The sequence below is a fragment of the Dermacentor silvarum genome, chromosome 11, assembly GCF_013339745.2.
Source record: "Dermacentor silvarum isolate Dsil-2018 chromosome 11, BIME_Dsil_1.4, whole genome shotgun sequence".
Classification (NCBI taxonomy): Eukaryota; Metazoa; Arthropoda; class Arachnida; order Ixodida; family Ixodidae; genus Dermacentor; species Dermacentor silvarum.
Window position 1 is genome coordinate 64,141,825 of NC_051164.1, and position 26,494 is coordinate 64,168,318.

The 26,494-nt window shown below is 45.6% G+C and overlaps 1 protein-coding gene across 1 annotated transcript in view; it reads right to left on the reverse strand.

Moving 5' to 3' along the window:
* LOC119433797 (very low-density lipoprotein receptor-like) overlaps window positions 1–26,494 on the reverse strand; it is a 55,222-nt gene that overhangs the window by 4,330 nt on the left and 24,398 nt on the right. The window contains 14 exon segments of the mRNA XM_037701056.2: window positions 848–988; window positions 1,646–1,869; window positions 2,677–2,883; window positions 4,094–4,240; window positions 4,731–4,872; window positions 5,579–5,718; window positions 6,511–6,629; window positions 7,011–7,057; window positions 7,059–7,230; window positions 7,831–8,002; window positions 8,509–9,249; window positions 10,531–10,647; window positions 11,223–11,348; window positions 18,177–18,299. Of these exon segments, the coding sequence (XP_037556984.1) occupies window positions 848–988; window positions 1,646–1,869; window positions 2,677–2,883; window positions 4,094–4,240; window positions 4,731–4,872; window positions 5,579–5,718; window positions 6,511–6,629; window positions 7,011–7,057; window positions 7,059–7,230; window positions 7,831–8,002; window positions 8,509–9,249; window positions 10,531–10,647; window positions 11,223–11,348; window positions 18,177–18,299 (2,618 nt within the window).

Below are 26,494 nucleotides of genomic sequence, written 5' to 3' on the forward strand. Positions count from 1 at the left end.
AGAAAATGAAAGGCACAGACGCTCGCGCGTGTTTCCGTGGAAACGGCACCAGCACAACCGTGCGATTCCGCTCCACCAACAGTGAGGCGTGAATAAGCACCAGACCTCCTCGCCTGCCCTCGCTCGCTGGCTGGCTGGCTCTGGCGGAAAGATAATGTCGCTACATGGGGACTAATTGGGTGCGGCTATTCGCGCCCGCTGGCAGCCAGGATATGAAAGTTACATTGACATACACTCCCGAGACCAACGACATAGTGCTCTGCATCCTGCCGGCAATTTTTCGCTGACGTCTTCCAGATTCAAAGCTGCCAAAACTGTTCTGGTGCAGTGTAGTGCAATTTTGGCAATTTTTCTGCTTTTGGCGCAGTATGGCGCAGCAATATGCTTGAGTATCATAATGGCGCAATCGGCACAGTATTCCCACCCCTGCATCCATTTAAAGGTCCCTAGGTAGTCAAAACTATTCCGGAGTCTCTCACAATGGCCTCATTATGAAATTGTGATTTTGGCACGTAAAGTCGTGCTAATGACTTGAACAAAATGACTGAAGCAGGTCTCAATGCCAATGACCATGTCAGTCTAATGGGGTGCACCATCAGGAAATAACTAATCAGAATGCCTGTCCTGCATAATTACAAAGAAGTGCGACAAGCAGTCGCTCTGTAGACTATTTCTAAGCATGAAGTAGTCCCAGGTGTATGTTTTGGAGTCTGAATTACGGCACTTTTGCAAATGCAGATGAAGCTGAAAACGAAATGCATTGGAGTAGTTTCGGAATTGTTAGCGTTTGAATTTATGCCAATATAGTACACCTAAGACACCATGACACGTCAGCATTGCAACTCACCGGGGGGTAAGCCCTGGCCGGTTGGTACTGGTTCTTTTCTAAGCTAAACTGGTCTTCTGTTGTCTTCCTGTACACCGGGTTGTCAAAGTTCATGCTCGTAATGTTCCTCCTCAGGTACTGTCGGTACACAAGGTACGCCACCTGCGCAGAGAAAATGGAACCCGGAAAAGTGAGCACCAAAGAGCGCAACAAACTCTGTTCCCGAGAAGCAATTGAGAGCGCCAGACTTCAAACACATTTATATTAGAGCAGCGTTTGCCAAAACGCAAGTCGCGAAAAACCCCTGCCCCACCCAATTTCTCGGAGTTCACAACAGGCTGTGAAGCATTTAATTTGGAAGTTTGGCAAGGCACTCTGAAAGAAGTTTTCAAGAGTTGGCAGTACAGCACAACAAGACAGACAGCTAGGGAAACTATACAAATGACAACGCAAAGTGCACACACTCAAATAAGCCTTATTAATTCAAACGAGCATAGATCTACAGTTGGACCTCGTTATAACGAAGTATCCGACACAAAATTTCATTCGTTATATCCAATATTCGATATAAGCACATATTTGCTACACACTATTGGCGAGAAATTTTTACGTTTACTTCGTTATATCCGATAATTCTTTATATTGCGGTTTAACTGATATGCAGAACTGCAACCTGATCACTGCACGAAGCCCATGGAAACAGTACAACAAACAAACCGAGGAAATCAAATGTTTTCAAGAGAGACTGCTCTTGGTGACAGCGCAAGAGAAGAATGACTAGCACACTCTCTGCACATGTGTCGCAGTCAGCAAACTCACCAGGGTGATGATGACAGCCAGGCTGCCCAGGACGCCCATGACGATGCCAGCAATGTGTCCCGAGCCCAGCTGGGAGAACAGGTTCCGGCGGTCCAGCGATGGCGCCACAGGCCCAGCGACGTCGTTGCCGCCGACGTGGCTCGCGTTGTACGCCACGCTCTCGTCCGTGACAGCCGGCACCGTGGGGGCCTTCCCGCCGGTGGCGGGCGGTAACGTCTGCGCCGCTGCATGGGGAAGACGCAAAATACGAAAGAATGTCAGACGGACCAACAGCGACGGGAAAGTGCAGCGCAAATGACAGCAGCAATGCGCAGCCCTCGGGAGACATGCCACAGATAGACAGTACAGTGGAATCTCGTTGATGCGAGATTCACAGGAACCGGAAAATAAAACGTATCATCCGAAAGTCGTATTATCCAAAATACATTGCTCCTGTAAGACATTGGTTGGGAAAAGAAAAGCGCATTATCCCGAAAAACTTGTTATGCAGAATCGTATCAATGAGATTACACTGTATTGACACTTGCTAAAGGACACTAAACAGGCTTTTTTTTTACATACACTTGCAATGAATTGCCTTTCATCTACGCTTCTGCTAGGCGTGATAGCTGTACAGGCGTGAGAACTGTTAACACCAGTAGGAAACATTAGCGTTCTTGAGCACTGAGTAGTGTGTTTTCTATCCGCTGTCAGCGTGTTTTATTCAAGGGAAAGTACTGACTGCTGACAGGCAGCTGATTTAGGAAGCAGATACAGACTTCACAAGTGATCATACTGACACGCTTACATGCTGTTGATAACAGTTGTGAATTGTGCACGTGAGCATGGCATTAGCAGAAATCTAGCACAACAATCGTGTGCAAAGGGAAATCGGTAGAGGAGAAAGAATGGGAAAGGGGACAACTGTTATTGTATCAGTATTTGTGCAAGCACACGGGCACACAATCTTGCATTTTAAGTGCTAACCTGACTTGACCAAAGCGTTACAGCATGCGCCATAACATGACCGACAGCGCTGAGAGAGCTCCCACCTGTGTCGGCAGAAGCATTGCAGAGAAGGCTGGACCCAGAGGAAGGCAGAGAGGACGACGAGGAAGAAGAAGAAGGTGCAAGAGCGGAAGAGGAGGAGTTTGGAGAAGGCGACGCAGTGGCCGCCTGCGCGGTCACATTGACAGCGTCGCTGCTCGAGACGGTTTCATTCGAGAGGACGCAGCCCTTCGGTACTTCTTCCGCACTCGCTTTGATGGAGGAAGCAAGGGCACAGGGGAGAGCACCAGAGCAAATGGGTGTAGAAAGGGTGTCGGAAGAGTGAACCAAGCGGATGCAAAGCAGTATTAAGAGGTATAAAGACAAATGAAAGAGACAAGTTTTTTTTCAAGGAGGCAGCAGCAATGGTTATGAACGAAGGTGGAAAGCAAACGGGGTAGGTGGAAAGGGTCACAGGAAAAGGCATTAAAACAAACGGGTGTCAAAAGGGTGTCAGGGGATGCAAAAAGTGAGTAAACCCGGCACATATGGAGAAATTTCAGGAGGTAGGTCAAATGAAAAGTGACAAAATAATGGATGCATTTTTTTTTAAAGAAGACGGGAGGGTTTAAAAGAATTCAGCAGCAAAAATTTTAAACGAAGGCAGAAGAAAAACAGAGGGTAGGTTGCAAAGGAAGTTGGTGGCATCGTAATACAAAATGCAAAAACAGGTAGGGTCAAGGAGAAAGAAGCGAAGGAAGAGTAGGTGTGAGAGAGAGAAAGAAAAGAACAAGCCAGTTATCAGAAAACAGTAATTAAGTTTACAACAGCAAAGCTTGTTAAAGCATTAAGTCAGAAATGCTTGAAAGGTCAAGAGCACAGGTTAAGCATGTTTATAAAGCAATAGTTTAGAGAAAAAACTCGCACGTATGCTTCAAAAGAGGTACTAATGGCTATAAATCCACTTAGCAGACCGACTTTGCATCTTAAATGGCCTAGGCCAACGCTTCCCTTCTGTCTTTCCTTTGCATTGAGTGGTATTATGCATTAAATAATAAAATTAAAGCAGAATAATTACAGCAACGATTTCACAAGAAGGCGTGTGAATGCGCTCACTGCAGTGTAAAAGCAATTAAGATGCTCAGTTGAAATGACTAAGTGGCGAAAAAAATAGCAAGAAAGAATGCTCTTGTTTTCAACACAAACTGCTCATACCATTCTAGTTGGCGTGAAATAGAGAGGAAATATGACTGCATTTCACATAGCAAGACATAGGAAAAAATGTTTTATTGAGATTAGACTTTTATTTAGATTAGAACTACTACTTAAAGAGTTACTGTGCTACTGTTCAGTGTAGCACTTTGGGAGATGGGAGCACTGTCAGGCTGCAGAGAGGCTTCCATCCAGCAGAAACTCTTATGAACATGAGGGCATTAAAAAAAAAAAAAGAAGAAGAAAGATTCCTTGAAAGTGCACACTCACCCATAATCCTGCAGTTGCGCCCATCTTCCTGGAGTTCCATGCCATTGGGGCAGGCGCACGCATACTGCGCCGAGTGGATGCTCAAGATTGGTGCCGGAAGGCAGAGGTGGGAGCACATGCCGTTGGCCTGCTCGCAGTGGTTCACGCCTACAGATCGACACAGACGAGCCAAATAAGCAAAAGTCCGTAAACGTCTGCACTACTTTTAGTGTCCACAGCCGCCAGTGCATTGCCTAACTTTTACCACCCTCATTGCTGGCTTATAACTGCAAAAAAGAACTGCTTCGCAAGCCTTAGCATGACACAGAGTTGAGTGCAGTACTCCATGTCTTTTTATGCAAAGAAAGCCAGAATTTCTTGTGTGGCTAGACAGCGAATTTTGAATGGTATGGATGCAGAATACATCAAAACTATGACCACATTCCACTGTTCAAGAGTAACAAGATCAAAGTATCACCGCCAGTTAGCACTATGCACCCGGAGTGAAATGAAGTAAATTCACTCGTGCATTACAAGGTCTTCATTTTTTTTTTTCAGCATTTTTTTTGCTTTCTTGACGAGTGCATGCCTGGATACAACAATTGAGGTGGTAAGAACTCGTGTACACATACAACTGCAGCTTGCAAAGAACAATCACCTTGGGGTTGCTTGTAGCTGTGGTAGACGTGGACATCCATGGGCGAGAAGACGCCATTGGCAATGTGGGTAAGGTTCTGGCCGTTGAACTTGTTCACCTTGTTGATCACCTCAGACTCCCAGTCGGTCCAGTACAGCCAGTCCTGAGAAATTGCATGCATACAAAAAAATTACATGTATGAGAATTTTTGTTTGAAGTTTGTGTTTTTGATGTGCTTTTTCTGCATGCACACGAAGTCCGAAAAGTTGGAAATAGTGCTAAGCTTTGCAAGTAAAGATACATGTCTGCTTGGATTCTGAACTTCTTGCAGAGAACAATGATTTTTGTGACAGGCTTGTGTCCACACAGATTCACAACCTGTAGGCAACTTGACGTTGCACTGATTCACATTTCCATGCCAATTCAAATCAGATGTCAGAAATTCGAAACTGTCCAAAGTCACCCGTCAGAAATACTGTGCAAGGTATGACTCATGACAAGGCCCAGTCTTCCTCGTCTTCTATCCCTGTGTACATTGTGTTTTTTAACCTTGAATAAGTATGACTCATACCTTGCAAAATTAAAACGCGATATTTATAGTCTAATATCATTGTCATTCGTCTAATTTAATTCAAGCGTCAGGATAAAGCCCACTCCTTGTAATTTATAATTACAGCTGTCTATCCCCCATTATGTGCCTTCAAATTTCCACATTTCAACATCCCATTCATTTCTCTGTTGCCGTTGACATTTTCCTTCCACTGACACCTGTTCCGTTATTCTCGTGAACCACTCATTGAGTGTTCTGTGCCCGTCATAGTCTATTGCTGTATGCATCGTGTGCTCATTATTTATGCGGCAAGGCTCACCTCAAAGACGTCGATGGAGAATGGGTGCTTCACAAGCAGAGGTGAAGAGAGGACAACTCGGCGGTGGCTGCCATCGTAGTTGGCGCTGCTGATCAGGTGTAGCTTGGCGTCAACCCAGAACAGCCGCTTTGTCACAAAGTCTGTGTGCAACGATTGGGACAAAAGCGAAACAAGTCTTAGTCAACAGCAAGCTATAGCAGCATGCAACTCGACAACCACGACACAGCGGGTGCCTGCACATTAAGAACCAACTATACAAGCATGATCACTGAAATATATATAATTTCGAAAGGCAAGACTATGTACCAGCTGTAGAAGCGCAACTCGCTCAATGAACATAAATGATTGGAAAGTCACTGCACCACCGCCAGTACTTGCTGAAGTTACGCGAATGACATCAAATTTACCAGAAACACCAGGCCTTAATGTATCTGTGCTACAGACCCTTATTATTCATAAGAAAGCAACAATTAGTAACATTTAAAAGTGCAGGGAAACTGGAGCGCTGAGATGATGAAGCACACACAAAAGAAAAGGACGCGCACATAGTGCCCTAGTTTCATCGTCTCAGCACTAAGTTTCTTAATAATGAAAAACCAGCTGGCCCAACTATCCATCCTATTGAAAGGCTCCAAATTTCTCATCAACCAAGCAGCAACCCAGCAGAACTGCCCAAATAGCAGGAAATGTCAACCTCCACATCATGTCACCTAAGCTCGTGTTGCAAAACTTATGGGAAGTGCGTCATTTTTCATCAAATCTTCCCCACACACAAAAAAGCACCCATTTCATGTTCCCAGCACACATGGACACTAACGTGATTGACCGAGTGTAGCCGATCAATCCCCAAACCTTATCAATCTCAACAGTTTTTATAATTGTATCAATTCAGGCCCATTCAGAAGTGCCAGCAAAGAAAGTGAAAAGCTCACCAATGGTAAGTCCGTTGGGCCAGAGGATGTCCGTGGTGACAATGGCAGATCGGTGCGAGCCATCCATGCCAGCCCGCTCGATCTTTGGCTGCTTGCCCCAGTCGGTCCAGAACATCCAGCTGTCGGCAGAACAGATTTTTAAATAATGAGAAAAGGTTGCAAGAATAATTTGCAAGTGTCTGCATCCTCTCGCAAAAATGTTGCCCCAACACTATAGGCGATGCGCTAACGCTTCTATAATCAATCCTGTTCAAGTTCGACAGCATGGTTTTCAAACCTATTGCAAACTGGTGAACCCTGCTACAAACTGAATATACATCGCACCACAGCTATGCCTTATAACAGCTGCACATAATTATGCCCACAAAACTGCAAACAATAGATGAACAGGTGGGCTAGATTTGCACAGTTGTCTGCTGTGTTCAACAACACATACAACCACGAAGTTGTACACAGCAGAAGGATACTTTCTACGCTTTAATAAAGTCTACATCACTCACCCCTCCAGTGGGTTAACAACGATCGCCCGTGGCTCATCAAGTTCCTCAGGTGAATAGTGCCCGACGCATGCGTCCGTCAAGGTCCGCGACGGAGATGAGGTTCTGAGCTGTGTCTGTCCAGTAAATGTGGTTGTAGATCCAATCCACGGCCAAGCCATCAGCAACGTGAAGGTCCTTGTCAATGATCACCTTGACCGGGGTTCCCTTGTCAATGGGTGCACTGAGAAAGAAGCAACAAAAAGGATTTCAGGGCAAATTTGGAAATGTGTGCTGCTTCGGCTGTCAAGCTTGCCAGCCTCCAGCTCGATTTACATAGCAACATACTAAGTAGTGGACAAACTGTTCAGGAGCAGGAATGACCACTGGGCCGTCAGCACTGGTCAAAACTGCTCCTGAATGTTTAAAAAGCAAGGCAGACGGGGCAGTTTTGAATACACCACAGAGCTATGCTGCCCTCATAAAAACTTTATTGGGCAGGTGTGCACACAAAACACTGAAAAAATGCACTCCACTCCAGGAATACCATAAATGTTTTGTCAGAAGACTAAAACCTTTTCTGGGGCTTCATGTGCCAAAACCAGTTCCTTGACTGGCAAAGGTCTTCAAGAGGCAGAGCAATCTTGGCTAATCAGAGCTGGCAAAAGGATGCAGTACAGTGATATTATGCTAACTTCACCTCGTACCATCTAGCTTACAGCCTCATAGCACACATGGCAATACTGCTTGGTGATTAACTTGCCAGTTCCTGTGTTTTAAGCTGCGATAGCCCTCCAACAGTCAGAGCCACCTATACAGGTCTATGCAGACAGACAATGCATACCTGCTAATGACTTCGTCGACAGTGTCAGACCAGACAACCATTCCGGTGCGGTAGATGTAGTCGGTGGCAATGGTGCTCCTCAGCTTGGAGACCACCTCGACGTACTCGCCAGTCTCAAGGTTAATCTTGCGGATGTCATTGCGGTTGGCAAAGAGCAGGTAGGGCACACCCTCTGCAACCAATGCGAAGAGAAAACGGTTGAAACCCGAACCCTCGAAGCTTTGATACGTTTTTATTATCTCAATTTCGTAAGCACTTAAAGTCTTCAAGTTGAAAGAACTTGTATACAAAGAGACACCACAATTCCACAAGTTATACGAGGACCAGCCCTTGTAGCTACTTTTGGCACTGACTCCAAGCAAAGCATTGCTTTTAACCAACTTCCGCAATACAAGTGCAAATCAGCGAAAGCCCGCATACACTGCACAACTGATAACATATACTAGCACAGCCTGTCATTTAAATTAGGAGCACTCGTGTAATCAGCAGGCACAAATGCACTTGCATCTAGTACATCGCACAATCTAGTGGACTTTGCCCAGTTCTAACAAAGCCAGAAACTTCAGCACAATACTCTTCCTTCAGCTCAGTGCACAGTGTGCAACGGACAGAAGGAAGTGTACTCTGCGCTGAACTCGACAAGCCACACTCGGCACAAGTGACGACAAGGGCACTGACCTTTGGCCTTGCATCGGTGGTGGTCCCTTGGCTCAAGCACGTAACCGTCGATGCACTCGCACTTGAATCCACCCTTGGTGTTGACACAGGTCTGCGAGCACGACCCCGGGGTCGCACACTCGTCGATGTCGTCGCACGACTTGCCGTCCTCCGTGAGCCTGAACCCCGGCTTGCACTCGCAGTGGAACCCGACCGGGTCGTCGCGGCAGATGTCGGAGCAGCCGCCGTTGTTCTTGGCGCACTCGTTCTCGTGGCACCTGTCCTTGGGCTCGTCCTCGTACGCCCCGCAGTCGTTCTTGCCGTCGCACACCAGGTTGTTGGGGATGCAGTGGTTTCCGCCGCAGTCGAACTCCGTGTGGGGGTCGCACGGCTTGGTGGTGTTGCAGTGGTCCTCGTCCGAGCCGTCGTGACACTCGGCGAGCCCGTTGCACTCGAGCTGCCCCGGGATGCAGTGCATGTTGGCGCACTGGAACTGATCCGGGCGGCACGTGTTGGTGCAGTTGGCCTCGTCGGATTCGTCGGGGCAGTCGGGGTCCCCGTCGCACTGCCACGAGGCGTGGACGCAGTCGATGCCGTTGGCGCACTGGAACTCGCGCTCCTTGCACGTGCTCGGGCGGTCCGTCGGGCAGTTGCGTTCGTCGGATCCGTCGAGGCAGTCGACGTCTCGGTCGCACCGCCAGCGGTCCGGAATGCAGCGCCCGTTGGAGCACATGAACTCGGCACTCGAGCACGTCACATTCGCTGGAGGAAAAAAAGAAACAACATGCAGGCGTTATTGCATCAGAACACTTGTTGTCAAGGAGTTGAAGTCTGAATCGATGAATCATTTATTTGCACACAAAAAAAAATGGCTCAATGGCCTCAGTAAAAAAATTTGTCATCGAAGTAAGTGTATAGGAGAGATACTGAAAGGATAAACTGCAATCTTTGAAGGTAGGATCGATGGAATGGTCCAGAAATTAGAAAACAGATATAGGAAGCTTCAAGAAATTATATGCCCTCAAGAAGGGTGCTTATAACAGGGCAATTATAGAACCTTGAAATCTGCAAAAACAATTGGCCCTTGAACTTTTCCTTCATGAAATTCAGAAAATGGTGACAAATTTGTTTTAAAGGTCTAGCTTGCTGCCCTTGAAAAAGGATGTTGTATTCCAGTACATTGTTTTCCCTTTCTATGTGAAGCAGTTTCATTATATAACTGAAACAACAAGTTGCAACACTATGCTTCATAGTTTTTCATATACCCAGGTTAATTAGTACATTCTGGTTGACAAGTGACATGATCCTGCATGGTACAAAAGCAACCAGGCATTCAAAAAGTTCACAAGGCCGGCATGCTCCTGACATAAAACGCATATGGCACAAAATTAGCTATATTCTTTTAAGAACAATATAAATGACATTTCAAATATTTATATAGCAAAAATTCCCTTCTTTTGACGGTGCTCTTCAGAACTAGGCCTGCGGCCGGGTAATTGAAGTCCTCTGAAGTGACCAACACAAAGGAGCCTTCGTTTAAATATGGACCATGCGGATCTTCTGAGGTAATACCAGAACTAGGCGTGAAATAAAAAAACGAGAAATACGAGAAAAGCTGTCAGATCAAATTAACCGGCCATCATCAGCCTCTTATCTACAGTGCACCGCAGTGGGCTTTAGAACAGCTGCCCATCAATGCGATTATTCCAGAATGTATAACTTGCACTACGTACATACGATAACGAAAGTCCTGACGCACTAGGAGCGACAACAACTGTGCGTTAAGAACAGTTTGATAACGTACGTGAATGTGCTTTGCGCAAAAACTCAAACCAAGCGTTGATAGCACAAGTGAAGTGTGACAATAATGCAACCATATCTTTTCCTCGGGGCCAGAACAACTGGGTCACTCCAATCACAGCCGTAATAACTGAACTGCCATCAAACAAACCACCTAGAAAGGTTTCCCAACATGCAGTTTGTGAGAAGAAGAGGCAGAAGAATTGACGTAAACAGGCAAAGCACAAAGTAAGGTACACTCACGACATCCTCTCTCATCGCTGCCGTCACCGCAGTCGTCGTCCTGATCGCACTTCCAACGCTGAGTGATGCACTTGCCGTTGTCGCACGAAAATTCTTCTTGCGTGCACGTCACCGCAGCTGCGTCCAAAAATGGCACAGCACAGTGTGAACGATTGTGTCACAGCACCACAGTAAGAGGTTCACTCGCACGACTAAGATTCTTGTTTTTTTGTCTTGAGTGACACTCACTCATATTCTGAAACAATCTTAAGCAGGCCCTACGCATCTACTGCTTCTTTAATGGTTTAGATGAACACCTTGTGCAAACGTTGACTGAGAACTGTTCGAGGTCCATGAGCTAACAGACAAGCCCATTCCAAAGCTGTTCACCAGAGATCTACAGCCCCGTGGTGTAATGGTATAATTAGATGTTTATCAACCAGAAAAAAAGAATGTGTTTTTAGTGTTTTGCAAAGTATTAGCCAACCAACTTCAAATGTACTGCTTACAAGTAAAGCCCCACTTAGAAAGAAATACATGTAGTATTCGGAAGGTGAATACTTAGCTGATGCCTACAAACTCATGATGGCCTATGATGGCCAGTGAAGTCCCGAGGTCCCCACAAAACGCTAATACAACGTGTTTTCCCAGCCCATTTCCAGCAACCATCGTCTACATTTCAGGCATCTACAATTCAAATTCGTCATGCTCACAGCAGTGGTCTTTCTCGTCAGAGCCGTCAATACAGTCCTCCTGCCCATCACACCGCCAAGTAATAGGAATGCAGACGCCTTCGTGTGACTTGCAAGCGAACTGGTCTGGAGAGCATGTCTTGTTCTCTGCAAAGACAAAAAAAAAAAAAAAGGTTTCTTGAGCACTGGTTTCTAACACATTTCCAGTCAAATACTGCAAAGACAATTGAGGCTAAACTGGCATATCCTAAAAAAAGAAGTAGGCATAATGTGTTTCCAGAAGCCCATGACGCTTGTTTATTGGGAGTGCGAAGAAAGTGTGGCGACAAAGGAGCCTGCTGCACATGCCACATGTTGCTCTGAAAAGATGTCACTTTTTGTGTAGCACACACATAATTTCTGATAATTATAAAGGCTCGTTAATTTCTTAGCTTACAGGAGGCTAGACGGTAGGAAGAGGTGACAACCACTTCGCAAACACATGAATTCTGATGCGATTAATGCAATCATCATTTCTATTTTTCAACAAGGGGCTTACGACGATTAAGTTTAGCCGAACGCAAAATTTGCGATCACCGCACCAGCTAGTGCAGAGTTTATTAAACTGCAAGACACCGCACAATGAAAAATTGTATGTTACTCAACAGGTAAACTGCGCAACATAAATTCACCTGCTAGAAATTGACCGCCAGAAAGGATAAAATTTTGCCCATCTAGCACTCAAGGTCAACGGGAAAGGCTTCAAGGAGTTTCCGACCATTGGCCACACTAACCTTGTTTTATGCATCATGCGATCAGTCCAGTTCTCTAAAAGCACGCCACTAGCAAGACAAAAAAGAAAGGCTATCGCCCGAGCCCCCCCCCCCCTCTAAGGCCTCTGCAAGCATTTCAAATTGGATTACAGCTGCTCGTCTCTCGCACTGCAGAACCTGCAGCTGCCTGGCTTCCCCTCCAGTCTGATGCACGACAACTGTGACCCCAGCCCACGCAAGACAATGCACATACTACATGCAAGCGAGAGTGGCGGGCTTCGTGAATGCCACAGAAGTGCAGGCTCTAGCCTATATGCATTTTTTTTTTATATACTATCAGCCAACTACAGGGCCGAGATACGAGTGCCTCAGAATATTTGCACTGCAACATTATGTACAACAATACCACAACAACATAGAACACGTACAATGATATCGCATACGAAAATATGCAATTTTTTAGAAAATCGCTAATAGTGTATCTGTCCTACCAAGAAAGAAACTGCTCTTGACACCTTGATATGTAGGTCATAGTAGCTAAAAAATGTGGTTATGTGGTTGTAAGTATCAAAGCAACTATGTTGCATACTGGAGCTAGGGAGGGACTCAGGATAAACACTGATCATTTGAAACTATTTCACGAAGTACACAAGCACTCTCGCAGAAATTCTGCACAGATCAGAAGAATACTATAGCTATATGGAGCTGCCATGGCAGGTGTCAGCGGACATCAGTTACTTTAGGATGTCAACTAAATTGTGTGGTGCATCTATAGTGGTGTGCAAATTAAATGTAGCAGAACAATTGTGAAGCTTTTCTAAAGTTTATTAAAAAAAAAGTTTATCTTGAAGTCCGACTGAAATTGTGAAGGCTTATTTCGAGATTTTTTAAAGCTAACCTGAACTCTGACAATCGTGGCTCGAATTGCAAATCTACTTTTTACATTCTTCTGTATTTCCTTTCTAATTGCGTGCAGTGGTATCAAACTTCAATGCTAAACTACAACTGCACGCATGCATTTCTACTCTGATCACAACAGCAAAGAACAGCTGTCCCTAAAACGTCTGCACTAGTTCCCAAAACAAGAAGTTCCCACACCTACGGGCCCTTTCTAACGAGCAAAGAAGAGGAGCATGAACATTTTTTTAATTAGCAAACGTTAAGCACTGTCAGAAAAAGCTTCGCAGCAAAACCTGCATCACACAAAGAGCACAAATGCGTGCATAGCTCTAATAGAAGACATTTCTGCATTGCACATAACGCACCTCATCTACACAGCCCCCAGCTTCATAACTTCCACAGACAGCCTCTCTAAATGCAATGACCTTATAATCCTGTGGGTAACAAATAATTTCTCGATAGTTTTTTTTTTATGCTTGCATATGCTCAAAGGCTGCATTCCAGCACGAACTGTCCAACAGGGTAAGCAGGGCATAGATGTCAGCTATATAAAAAGTCTTCCATAAAATGGCTACAAGCACGTATATTAAAGTCTACGGAGTAGGTAGGCACTGCGCAGAACACACGTTTAGTGATGCAATGGGTCCTGCGTACAGCTGCCACTCGGAGCAAGGAACAATGACACGCGTCCCCTGTCCTCTTGTTTTGTTTTTGTTTTTTGTGATAAGGTACGTGACACGCCGACGTTTCCTCGGCAGTGTTTTCCACTACCTTTACTCTTGTCAGGTAGCAATTCAATTCCCCACACGATGCTGCGCGTACTACGATAGTATTATGCAAGCTGCCACAAGCCTGTGAACGTCAGACATACGGTATAATACGAGTGTTTTTGATTGCGCAATTCAATACACATACAGCCACCAAGCTAAACTGGGACAACAAACACTTCAATTAAGTGAACGAAGTCAGGTGTTCTAAATACTTTTGATGGACCACGCTTTTGTTTTATTCGACCTTGCTACTGGAAGAATCCTGCACCTTAATTGGCATCAATGTCACATCAGTCTGTAGGGAAAGGTCAATTTACGTAGGGATGCTTGCTTTGGGTATCCCTGAAATGAAAGCCGGCTTTCTGCTATAGCCGCTTTCATAATGGAACAGCTACCTACAATAACATGCGCCACTAGTGCAATATTTTGTCAGATCCTTCACTTGTCGCGTTACATGGGACGCTTCCACAGTAACCTACTGAACTGAAGGGCCATCAAGATGATCCCAGTTGACAAGGACTTCAAAAACAGTAGCCTAATTACTCTCAGTTCAATCCTGCATAGGTGAAGTATTGTGATGACCAGAATGAGTAGGGTTACATTAAATGCTTTTAATACAATAGGTCATGACTGGGAAAGCAGCTTTCAAACAAGTGCAGTTGTCGAAACGCGATACCTTTGCAGAAAAGCTCACTGCCTTAAATTTATGGCTAGACAGGTTTAAAGGCTTGTTAAAGCATTAAAACGGTGAAGGAAAGCTCACTACACTTAGCCACTAGTACTTGTTGCACCACTAAGCAATTTTTTAATTCAGTAGAACTTTCCCAGGTCTCTAAAATTTGTAGGTGTTACGTTCGTAGGTGTTGCTTTCAAAGGAGTTGCAAACAAACAAACAAACAACAAAAGACTACTGCGAGTGTGTCTTGTTGGCACAAAATAAGCTGAGCAATCTCAACTTATGTCTTCATACAGCAGATAATGCATGTAACCTACTGATAATCACTTCTACAAGATTGTGCTAGACGCTCTTAAACAATGACCTACAAAAAACAAGGTTCACAAGCCAATGCGTCTCTCTTAACAAAACCAGTCTACAAAGCCTCCGACACGATTCCGGTCTGCAGAGACGTGTGCTACATTGTGGTTTTATCATATACACAAGTGTTGCATTCTGAGCACAAAACTGAGCGAATGGAAAGCTAAGCTTTCTAATAAAAGACATTTATCATTAAGGGAGTCTACGGGACGCCCTCCTTCCAAAATTAACCCTGCCGTGTTGGCAACGAGAAGAAAGAACCGGGCGTCGGCGTCTTGAAATAACCATATAATTGCCTCGGAAAAGAACGCTATATGTTGGTTGGCGTCTGGAACCATGATTCATTACCGTAAAGGAAGCTCATTATGCAAGCGCGAGTAGAATGCATGCAGCTAATGCAAAAAGAAAGTAGTATAACTGCTCCAGCACGGCAGCTTCGCGATAAAATTTCCTCCAAAGTCCTTTCACTGCCACACCATTCCGTAAAACTTCCAACGCGATGGAAGGGGTACAGGCAGCGTCAGCTCCAAACATTGCATCAGCCATTCAAGAGCAGGCCCATGTATCGAAACAAGGCAGCCAGAGTGAATGACTGCTGCTGCAAAAAGCATGACACCAAGCCCATCGTGGCAAGTATGTTTTATTGATACGGGCATTCTCGCATCCTTACCATAATAACAGGCTTTACTATAAACAGGTCTCTCACTCACTAGAGGACACGGGCAACACAGGGACTAGAAAAAAAAAAAAAAACATTAACGGCCAGGTAGGGGATCGGGCGTCTCGTCGGCTCATGTTAGGGCAACCCCCGCCCCATCTTAATGACAGGGCGCACGACGCGAGGTGGGGGGGACGTCTGCGGGAGGGTGGGAGCCAAGAAAAACAGGAATGCCAAACGGCAGCAGTGCTTCGTGCACGCACGTCTCGATCTGGCAAAAAGCCCCCTCGCCCACATCCTCGGCTATTTGCTTTTCCTCGTTGTCTGGCGCAGAACTGGTGGAAGCTAATTGCTTCCAGGAAAGAAGTCGAGACGAAGAGTCGTAAAATGGTGGAAAGGGCGCGCAAAACACGTGAAGCCTCAGACGCGCCTCTGAAAAATATGCACCAGTCATCGATCGCCCCCCCAGCCCCCCTTTTTTTTTTCTTCCCGTGGAGTGGAAGGGTTTGGCAGCAGACAAGAACAAGTGTGCAGCGAGACAGCCTTTCGTGCTAGGAAAGCTACGTACAGACCTTTCTTCGCATCAAACATGTTGAGCCTGCCACGTAGACACCTTTGCTGCCCGAAAGATGGCGTATTTCGAGCAATACCAATGACGCGGGCAATGACGCGGGCAATGCCCGTGTCATTCCCTGCAACCTGATGAAAGTTCCTAGGCCTCTTTTGCGAAACACGTGGTTGGTGGGTGCTAGGCTACAAAATGGCATTTGTGGCATACGACAGGCGGTGCTCAGCGGTGACTGAGTGTCACGCCTGAGGAAATGGAACGCTGCATTTAGGCACGCCTCAACGGTTACAATGTAGAGCCTCAGGACGTTGCCACAGTTGGGAATCCACATGTAGGGAGATACGAGTGGGAATATTTGGTTAGAAGTGGCGAGCAAATGTGGTTAAGCTAATTTGATGGACAGTGAGTAAGTTGGTTGTGCGACTTTATATAAAACCAGGGAAAGATACATGGACGATGGGATGAGATACAAGGAAATGATGGGATGATCCCAGGCTTCCAATAAACGTTTCATACCATATACAGCAAAATATACTGTGAAGAACAACAAACAATAACAAAACAAAAATGGTGTGAGGATGTCTCCTTCCTGAAGTCTACCTGCCATGTCTTTGCAATACCACCTCACTGCTTCACAGCGTTTTTTTTTTTTTTTTTTCTTGTTTACTGTTTTGTGATGTGCAAAATGAAATGTCAACTAAAAGTCCCGTATTGTACTACAGTTCTCCTCTTCAGTCTATGTGCCTGTGCCTTTCACTGGTCTAATTTGTGTTATCCATGGTTGATATAAACATAGTTTGAATCCTTCCACTCTAGCCATATTTCAAGAACCTACATAGATACATGTGCTCATAGGCCATGTTTATAAAATGTGTGTCAATAAGCAATGCATGTTTTGCATACGCAATAATAGTTACTATGAGACAACGTAGACATTAACGCACCCATTTCGATACAGCTTATGCAACTGTGAAGACCCACAGCTTTCCTACTTTGCGACAAATTGATGAATGTCACTCAGCAGAACGTCAGTGACTGTAAGTGTCAGCATCGGGCAGACTGCCATGTGAACCATGCCAAGCCAAAGAGAAGGAAAAGGAAGATAAGCCAAGCCAAGCTTTGTTGCAACGACAACGACTCTGCTAGGTTACTTTGACAAATGGTTCAATCGGGGCAGGGAATGCACCAACCCCATCCATCATTTTCGAGTTCTAACAAATGCAAGACAACGTTCTCAGGAGAACAAGCGACACTTCCAGCAGCCCAACATGCGGCGCGTCATTAGTGGAGGCTAACTGCAGCACGCAGAGGCCTCCATTTCAAAAGATTAATGGCTCAGTTATTCATGTTTAGCACATGTCTTCACAGCTCCTGCGGAGACTGCCAGATACGCACACTACACACCACATGCATCATAACCAGTTATGTGTGCGCTATCGGGCATTAAAATTAACTTCAGATGAAGTCAGCCCCACCTTTCCTCGAGTTCATTTCTTGGCAAACTTGACAGTATTCAATAGGGGCTGAAACATCTCGCAGGAACATGTCTTAATGCACACACCTGTTCTCAGTTTTACAATCAACTAAAATGAACACACATTTTGCAAATCTGTCTTGTTTTTCTTTTAGCAGAAATTCAGTCCAACATAAATGCATTAAAGTTGCATGTAAGCTAAACAGTAACCAAACTGTTCCGCTTACCATAAGACTCATCCTAGCAATGTTATTCCTGAAGGATTATATTGTATACCACATACAACACCCTTCGCATTTCTATGCTTTTAAAGTAAAAAAAAAAAAAAGTTGCGCGCCCAGTAGGAAAAAAAAAAAAGTAGACTGAGGGAGCTTAGATGATCCAAAGCTGTACAGCATGCTATGAAGGATTCCATCTTGAGGGCATTGACTGAACTAATTCTGACCACCTAAACATGCACCCAAACAGTGGCAATCTACAAATGCAGTGGAAAACATACTGCTGTTCAACTCAATCATAACTGCGTAGATTCACCAGCCAATTACGTTTGCTTGCTTCCATGATGTCAAGGTGGAGGTGAACTTCTCTCAATACTGGCATCTCTCGAGAACTATGTTTTGGATCATAGAGGCACTGAAGGCAGGTGCAGTGCTGTTTCTGTGGGCAGTGCGTGTACTGAATTCTTAGGTTGTCATCAAACCAACGACCTTCAGTTCAGCAGAATGCCACAAAACTACTGCAGCAGGCAAGAAGAACACGGCAGGTATTGCATCAGCTCCCCCATCACCGAAAGGGCAACAAAATCTCATTCACTCACTGCAGATTGCCACGTCTTCATCCGAGCGGTCGTCACAGTCGGGCTCATTATCGCACTGCCACCGGCTTGGTATGCAGTGGCCGTTTTTGCACGCAAACTCCATCTCCGAACATGTTCGCTTCTCTGCAACGAGACAAGAGGAATGGCAAGTCATTATTGAGGTCATGACAATGACAGTACCAATTGCAGTCAAACCTCGTTATAACGAACCTCAATTTAACAAAATTCGCTATTTAACGAAGTATTTTTATTTCCCCATCTTAGTTTTATTGAAATAACGAAAACCTCGATATAACGAAATTCTCGATATAACGAAGTTTTTCGCTGCAAGTACAACTTCGTTATATCAAGGCTTGACTGTATCAACAGTCTTCCTTGTTCACAGTGGGATTACAAAGGAGCCTCATACTTTAGCATTTAAAAAGGCAATGTACAACTTCCTTGTCAATGTCATGTCATTGATCACGTGTCATGACAGTGACATGTAACGACAATGTGCAGCCTTTCAAATTGCGTAGCTGTAGGAAGCCACTATCTGAAGGAAATCTAATAGGCAGTCACACATAACCAAGTACAGTCAGCAACAACAAGACAATTTTGTGCGAGAATTAGATGCGGGCATACTGGCATGCTTGATACATATCAGGTTATCACATGCTACATATTTGTGAACGGCTGAAAGGCAAATGATTGTGAAGAAAAATCAACACGCAGAAGTGGTCACGTGACCATAGCTCGTTATAAAATAAGGTACGCTGCTTTCATTAAACCTTCAGTTATGAGTACGCATCTGCGTGTCTGTTCTTTTCGTCCGTCCTGTGTCTTTTGTGCCATTTGCAAACATGCATAAACACCTACTAACTTGCCCAGTTCTTTTTCTCATTTAACACTTGCTCCTAAGAAACCAACGCCACATCATGACACAATGTTACATAAATATACCATACAATTTGGATGTAATGCAATTACGCAAGTATTGCAGTTTATACCATAGGCAGTGGTGCTGTGGATGCTCGCACTGAAAATTAACAAAACACACACACGCGGTTGTAATAAAATTTGGTGCCAGTATAAAAGTTCGAGATTCACAGTATAGTTTGCCCAAACAATATGGCTAAATTTGTTGAGCAATGCAATTCTACAATCAAGTCTCAACATAAAAATAGGCCGTTAAAATCACTGACGTGCGTTTCCAGGAACCCTGTCTAGTACTGACGTCAATGCAGCTTATTAATATGTGTTTCGAATGAGGCAATTACCTCACGTCAGTGACAGTGCAAAAATAAGGTCACTAGGGTCATGCAAACAGTCCCCGATGTAGGCATAGGAGAGTTTTACCATTAACAAACAAGGGGACGCAAATGCAACGGAACGATTCTGCAGTCCTGGGTTGAAAAAGTAATGACGAAGAGCAGTACTAATACGACACCTAAAAACATGCACTGCTGTACCTTTGTAATTCCGTACAGTGCTGCGGATGCTGCGTGCAACTCCTCCAAAATGAAAGTGGCAACACAATGAAACTGCTGCCTGTGCCATTATGTTAATTAATCCTTGTTATCTGTACTCGTCTTGCGGACGTACAGCTGTGGTTCTTTTGAAAGGTGCAGCATAAGGGTATATATAATTAAGAAATGTTTTACTATATCGCTAGCTGTTCTGTGGCATATACGCCTAAGGAGAGCCATCTATTTGCACTCCAGCTCTACATGTGCTGCACAGAATTAGAGGAGCGGAGAATGCCAGTTGGTTGTTGACAGCAGAAAGAATTATACATTGTTGCAAAGGCATCACGCCTGTCACCTTTGTCCCCTCTCCACACACACACAAAGGTACACCTGCGCATCTTCCTACGGCCAAAAGCAACAACAGGATAAGCACCTGTGAGAACACTTCTGGTACGATACTGTTATAACAAAAAATATGTCGCTTTTTTCATTTTTAACCAAAAGTATACCGGAACTTTTTTAAAAACTTGAGCGACGCGAATGCACTTTGTGCTGTTTACGTACCATCTAGTCCACCTAAGCATGTAGTGTGTTCTTACATTTTCGACTGCACGAAGCATGTGGTTGCAAGTGCTGAACTATTTTTGAACTTGTGCAACATTTGTGCAACAGCATAACGTGAAAACGTACGTCTACATCAGATTGGCAGCACAGCACATATCTATGTTGCTCAACATTCTCCCGCTTAAGCAAGCATTTGAAGACAGCATGGTACACAAGCAAAAATGTGCTGCTTATAGGTGGCTATGTTTCGCATATGTTTCTGTTTTCTCAACATGGGTGAGCGCCGTTGGGAGCTGAACCACACGATCAGTTTTTTTTTTTTCATTAACTCGTTCAATCATTACAAGCATTCTAGCACGAGTTCGTCCACTCAAAGTACTTTTTAATAAGCAGGTTCATTTTTAATTCCGGTTCCCAGCGCAAAGTGTTGAAGCCACGCTGCAAACGGCTAGAGTGCCCTGTATGTATACAGACAACAACGAAATGACCTGTTTAACAAAGGAATAACCCTGTCCCGGTTATATTGCGAGTTGTGTGGTACGCGACCTTTACAACGAAGTGACCTGTATAACGAATGATTTCGGAGGCCTCAAGGACTTTGTTATATAGGCCCTTGTTCAACTGCTGCTTCTTTTGCGATGTCAACAGTTACAAGAAAGCGCTAGCATTCTTATCGGCCTTTCCAAGTTTGAAGGAAAGCGCGAACCGCAAGCATACGATAAACTCGTAAGCAGACGACAAACCGGATGCGGAAATGCAAGCAGACACGGGCATTAGCCGCACCGTCGTCGTATGCACCGGAACGCTCACATACGCACTGCTCTGCTACGCAGGCACGGAAGAAACAGCGCGAAAAGCAAAAGGAAATGAAAAGAGCTTTCGAAATGAGGCTAGACAGGTGCACGCTGAAATCGTACGATATATAGAACATCGTACGAGCATATCGTACGGCGCGCGACAGGCCCGAGCGTAGCAGTGACGGCCAATGCTTTTACGAAAGAAAAATGAAAGTGTACTGCGCGGCAGAGGTTATAAAAGGGCAATCAGTCCATTCGTGAACGCGGCCCCGAAGGTTACGCCACGTAGAACAAAACGGACCGGACGGGACGGGGAAAAAAAAAGTAACAAAAGCAGCGCGTGCAAAGCAGCGAAGAAGTCGTAAAATATGAAAAAAAGAAAAATGGCGGCCCGGCGGCGCCACGCTCGCCCATTACAAAGGGAAGGAAAAACAGCAGAAACGGGTCATGACGTAAAATCAGGCGTTTCCCGAGCAGCCAATGGGCGCGCGAGGTGTGGCGTTACGTCACGAGCGCTCGCGCGAGCGCGGCTAGAGGGCAAGGGAGGTCGGCGCCGCCGGCCGTCTCGGTCGAAGAAGAAGGAAGGTCGAAGGAATGAAAGGGGGCTCCCGCCCTCTCCCAACAAGCGCCGCGCAGAAAATAAACCCACGCCACAGAAACCAGCGAAGACGCTCTTTCAAACTCGCCGACGGAAAGGGTTTTGTTTTACCTGGGCGATCCCGAGCCAAGTCTCCCAAGGGAACGGACGTTCGCGGAACATTCGTGTATCAGATGTTACCTCAGAGCGAAATGATCATGGGAAATAAACTACGAGCGGGGGGAAATAATAAAACAGTACGAGGCAGTGGGAGGCTGGACATCGCATAAGATGCGTAATTTCATTAACCTCGCCCGTGTAGCCGGGAATAAAGTCCCTAGATATTTCTTTAGTAGGGAAAACTGGGAACGCGAGTTCTCCTCGAAGTAGTAAGCAACCATGCGCCGCTTCACAGGTTACGAAGCAGACGACAAAACCGCTTCAGAAGGCGCGTCGTCTGCTACTACTACATTTTCTTTTTTTTTTTAACGCACGTCGTTTGTCTCCTGTTGCAAGGCAAGAAACTGCAGGCCTGACGCGCCAGTAACTAAAAATTCGAGTTCGTAAATAAACAGCGAGAAGATCAAACCCTAAGAAAAATAAATTATTGGCAAGAGTGAGCCAAGAAGGAAATGTATCCGTAAAGTCGGCGGAGGCTTTCTTGAGTTGGCCGACGGTTTAACGCAGACGGTTTAATTAAAGTGTTCCGAGACGCAAAGCCACGTAGAGCTGTACACGGAAAAAGGCTAGTTATTTGATTCCACGTAGGCAGCTGTCGGAACGTTGCACACGTTCCACAGAAAGTACATGGCAGACGACTCACGGCAGGCATTCGCAGTTGTACATGCCAAGTTCACAAGAAATGAGAAACCTACGTGAGAACACCCTCCCCTCCCAACACACAAACACACGCAAAGAAGAAGAAGAAACTAAGTTATGGGACATGTAAAGCGGTAAGAAAGAAAAATGAAAGAATGGCGTCAGTAGAGAAACAAACTTTCGTGTGGTATACCCTTGATCCACATATCCAGCTAAATTGAAGCCGCTTGCGGACGAGCCAAGCTAATCCCACGTATACGAGAAACTGCGCTCGGCATGAGGTAGAAAAAGAGGGCAAGGAGAATCGGTTCACAGAGAGAAAAGACCACGCATAAAAAGAAAAGAAAACGAAGCGTGAGAATCAAGCAATTTAGGCCTGCGAAGCTTCGCACACCAGCGAGTCACGCGTAGACGACTTGTATATAGGGACAGCTCCTTCCAGATCCGCGATGCGGCCGTTTATGCCGACACGTTCGGGTTCACCGTTCACCCGGACATATTCGAGCGAGGGCGTTGAATTGCAGCTGCCTGCTTGCCTGCGCACTTTACATGCAAATTCAATGCGCATAGCGCTCGAAAAGAACGCAACGAAGAAACGACACGCGTTGAGGAAAAGAGCACCGAAGAAAAGCTGAAACGTATACGCGGGCGACAACGCCCGATCTGTACACAAGATAAAGCATCGGCGGGGCCATATATCCAGCGTGCTAAATGGTTACTCTGGAAGCAGAAGGAAAAACTGCCCCAAAATGTCAAAAGTCAGTAAAGAAGCCGCCTTCTTAGATCGTCTGCTTTTTTTTTTTTTTTTTTTATGCGTTCCCCGGAGGCAATTGAGCGACAGCCGAATGATGCCCTCCGTAAAGCCGCACCATGCCGAACTGGCGCAGTAGGAGTGCGGAGATTACGGTTGATGTTTTAAGGAAGTCCCGCCACTCCCTTTCATACATGATTTGAAACGACGGTGAGCCAGCGTACTTAAACACCATCCGTGCGACATAGCCCACCCTGCTCAGATTAGTCTTTATTATTATTATTATTATTATTATTATTATTATTATTATTATTATTATTATTATTATTCAAACAAGTTTTGATCGTTGCTTAATGGAGGCTTCGGTAGAGCAATATACGCGCAAATCGTCTGCCACGGCTTCATGCAGCTTTCGTGAAGCAGACGACATATGTAATGGGCACACGCGTTCGCTATGTAGACGACAGCGGACAACACCTGTCAATCTCTGCCGACGCGGATGGACCTAGTCTAGTATTATTTCGTATTCGTGGAGTGAGTGCACTGAATTTGATTTGCCCGTTCAAGTCTCTTATCCACCATGCGTCACCGTCAGTTAACGGCAATGACAAAGAGCGCATTGGTCGCAGTGAAAAACAACTCGACCGCCCGCCACGTTTGGCCTAACTTCCCACATGCGAGAAGCGGTAACGTTTTGTTACTCTAGTTTTGTTAAGGGCGCGGTTTGACAGCTACAGTGGGCGCGTGGCGCAACAAGGAACCACGGGGAGCGCCCCTTTCCGAAAACAAACGATCCGATGACAGGATTAAAAGAAAGGAAAAGCAGCAAAATTTTTCGTCCGCCTACCTCCCAGAGGCGCCTCGCGCACAAGCCGCCGTCATCATATAGTCATCTTGCACGCCCGAGAAAGCATTTGCACTGCAACACAGACAGACACGGTCGACGAACTACCGCACAGAAGACGAGGTTGGAGCAAAATAAAAAGAAAAAAAAAAGGAAGAGAAAAGGGTGCTGAAACAAAGAAAGGAAACAAGGGCGTACAACATCGCGACCCGCAAAAGAACTACGCATATGGCATCGCCCCCGTCAGGCCAGTGGCAAAGGCAGAGACCATTTTCGTTCGCCTGGCGGAGCAGACGAGACAAATGGATTCAGCAGACGACAAAAAAGTGAAAGAGAAAGCAAATAAGATAACGGCTTCGTGTTAAAGCCTCTCGGAAAATAGACGCTCTGCGGAAAGTGTTAACGATGGCGAACATTTTTCGAATCCAATTTTTGGGGGCACCGCTCAAATCGTCGAGGCGTATAAGCAATTCGGCGAGCGGTCGCAGAAGAAGTGGAAGCTGCACTGGCGTGACGTCTGCTAAGAGCGGAAAGCAGCAGAAGACAGCTTATTTCTGGACGCGTCGCAGACGAATAAAAAGAATGCCGTGCATAGAACGAACGTTGGCGGGTAGCTTTTAGACGCTTGCAAGAGCCCTTTGGAGCGACCGCGCTGTACTCTGACAAGCGGCGCGCGGCATTGCGTGAATATTTCGCCGAGATTACAGTGCCACTTATCATCCATGCAACTGTAGAGATACCAAGCGTCTTTAAAGAGAGTTTTAGATAATGGGACGCAAGCCGCTTACGTCCCCTAATCTGAAGCTCTCTTTTATCACTCTGCAAGCTTCTCCAGTGCTTTTCTGCATAAGCCCTTTGACGGCTGTATAATACCGGTGTCACACGACCACTCTCGATCGCGATCAAGCCCGATCCGAATCGAAATTCTCTACCGCGATTGGCTCCCTCGTGCGTCTTGCGCAATGGTATACGATCGAATCGCGACCGAGAAATTCGATCCCAATCGGCCTTGATCACGATTAAAAGTGCGCCGTGTGACACCCGTATAACGCGTCGAGTACCGCGTTTAGCGGGTAATCGCGTGCGGAGTAAAGAGAGAGAGAGAGACAGAGAGAGATGCAGTGTGGAGAGGACAACTAGCTTGTATTACACGTGAGTTCGCTTCAAACGGCCGGTTACCAATACGGCGAAGCGCCAACTAGACGCACGAATATTGGTGACGTCATCTGCCGAGTCTGCGAAATGGAAACGAAATTCAGCCATACAGACGAGGAAGCGACAAAGGTGTCGCAGTCCACCCTCTTTCATGCCACGCCACACGTTTTCACTTTCCGAAGCCACCGAACCAAAACAGACAGTCTCAAGCCACTTTCTAGACACTTCTCAAGCCAGTACAATGGCCAACCTCGAAGGTGAGGCAAAGCGCGAAGGTGAGGAGAATATTACATAAATGAAAACCCGTAGGCCACATATTTTGATGAACAAGGCCCACAGTGGATCGCCACAATCGGAAAAAGGAAAGTGGTAATTAAACTTCGCCGATTCCACAGGTTGGGCGTTCAAGAAAACCACGAACAAAAACCAAAGGCGGCGGCGATGATACATTCGAACGTTCGACTGACTCTTGTGATCGATATTTGCGAATCAAAAAGAGACGCCATAAAGACGGGCTAAGGATTAATATAGATACTCGAAGGAGCACAACACGTTTGGTTTTGCATAACAGTTCAGTGTGAATGCGGCCGAGGGAGTCGATCCCGCGACCTCGAGCTTACAGCAGCTGAGCAAAGCCGCAGGCGCCGAGCCACGTTTGCAATGACGTGTGCCAGAAGGCAGACTTAATTTTTTTATATATTTAAAAAGAAATTATGAAGCAACTGCAGATTGACGAACCTTCTCAGCAGAAAAAAAAAAGAAAAAAGAATCCGTGAGCGTATTTTTTACGTTCCACCGTCTTTAGCGATGGTATTTCTATTAGCATGAGATGAATACCTTAATTTCGACACACATATGTCACCGTTAAAGGTTAATCGCCGATGTCACGGTAAGAAAATACGTCGACATCGCACGATGTACAAACGTCGTGACGTTTTAGTGGCGTGATCAGACGACAGCTGCGTTTTTTTTCTCTCCCCCCCCCTTTTTTTTTTTTTTTTTATACTTCAGGAACTGAGCGCAATTATACCGTGTCGACCGGACGCCGAAGGCACGCCATTTTGAGGACGCTGTAGAAAAGAACCCACATGGCGTCACGAGGGATAAATTGGTCTATTAAATGATAAACAACTTCTATGTAGAGTTTCTAACTCTCGGCAGTGCGGTAGCGACAGCTGCCCTAATTATCCCCGAAGAGAATGCGCGAGAGACATGATGAGGTATTGCGCACATTTTAACGTAGAAGACGACGCATAGAAGACAACACACCCGCCCGCATTTATTTTTTCTGCCTAATAAAAGAAAAAGAAAAAAAGGAAACGCAGACGATATCCGCCTTGACAAAACGAGTTCGTTCCACACC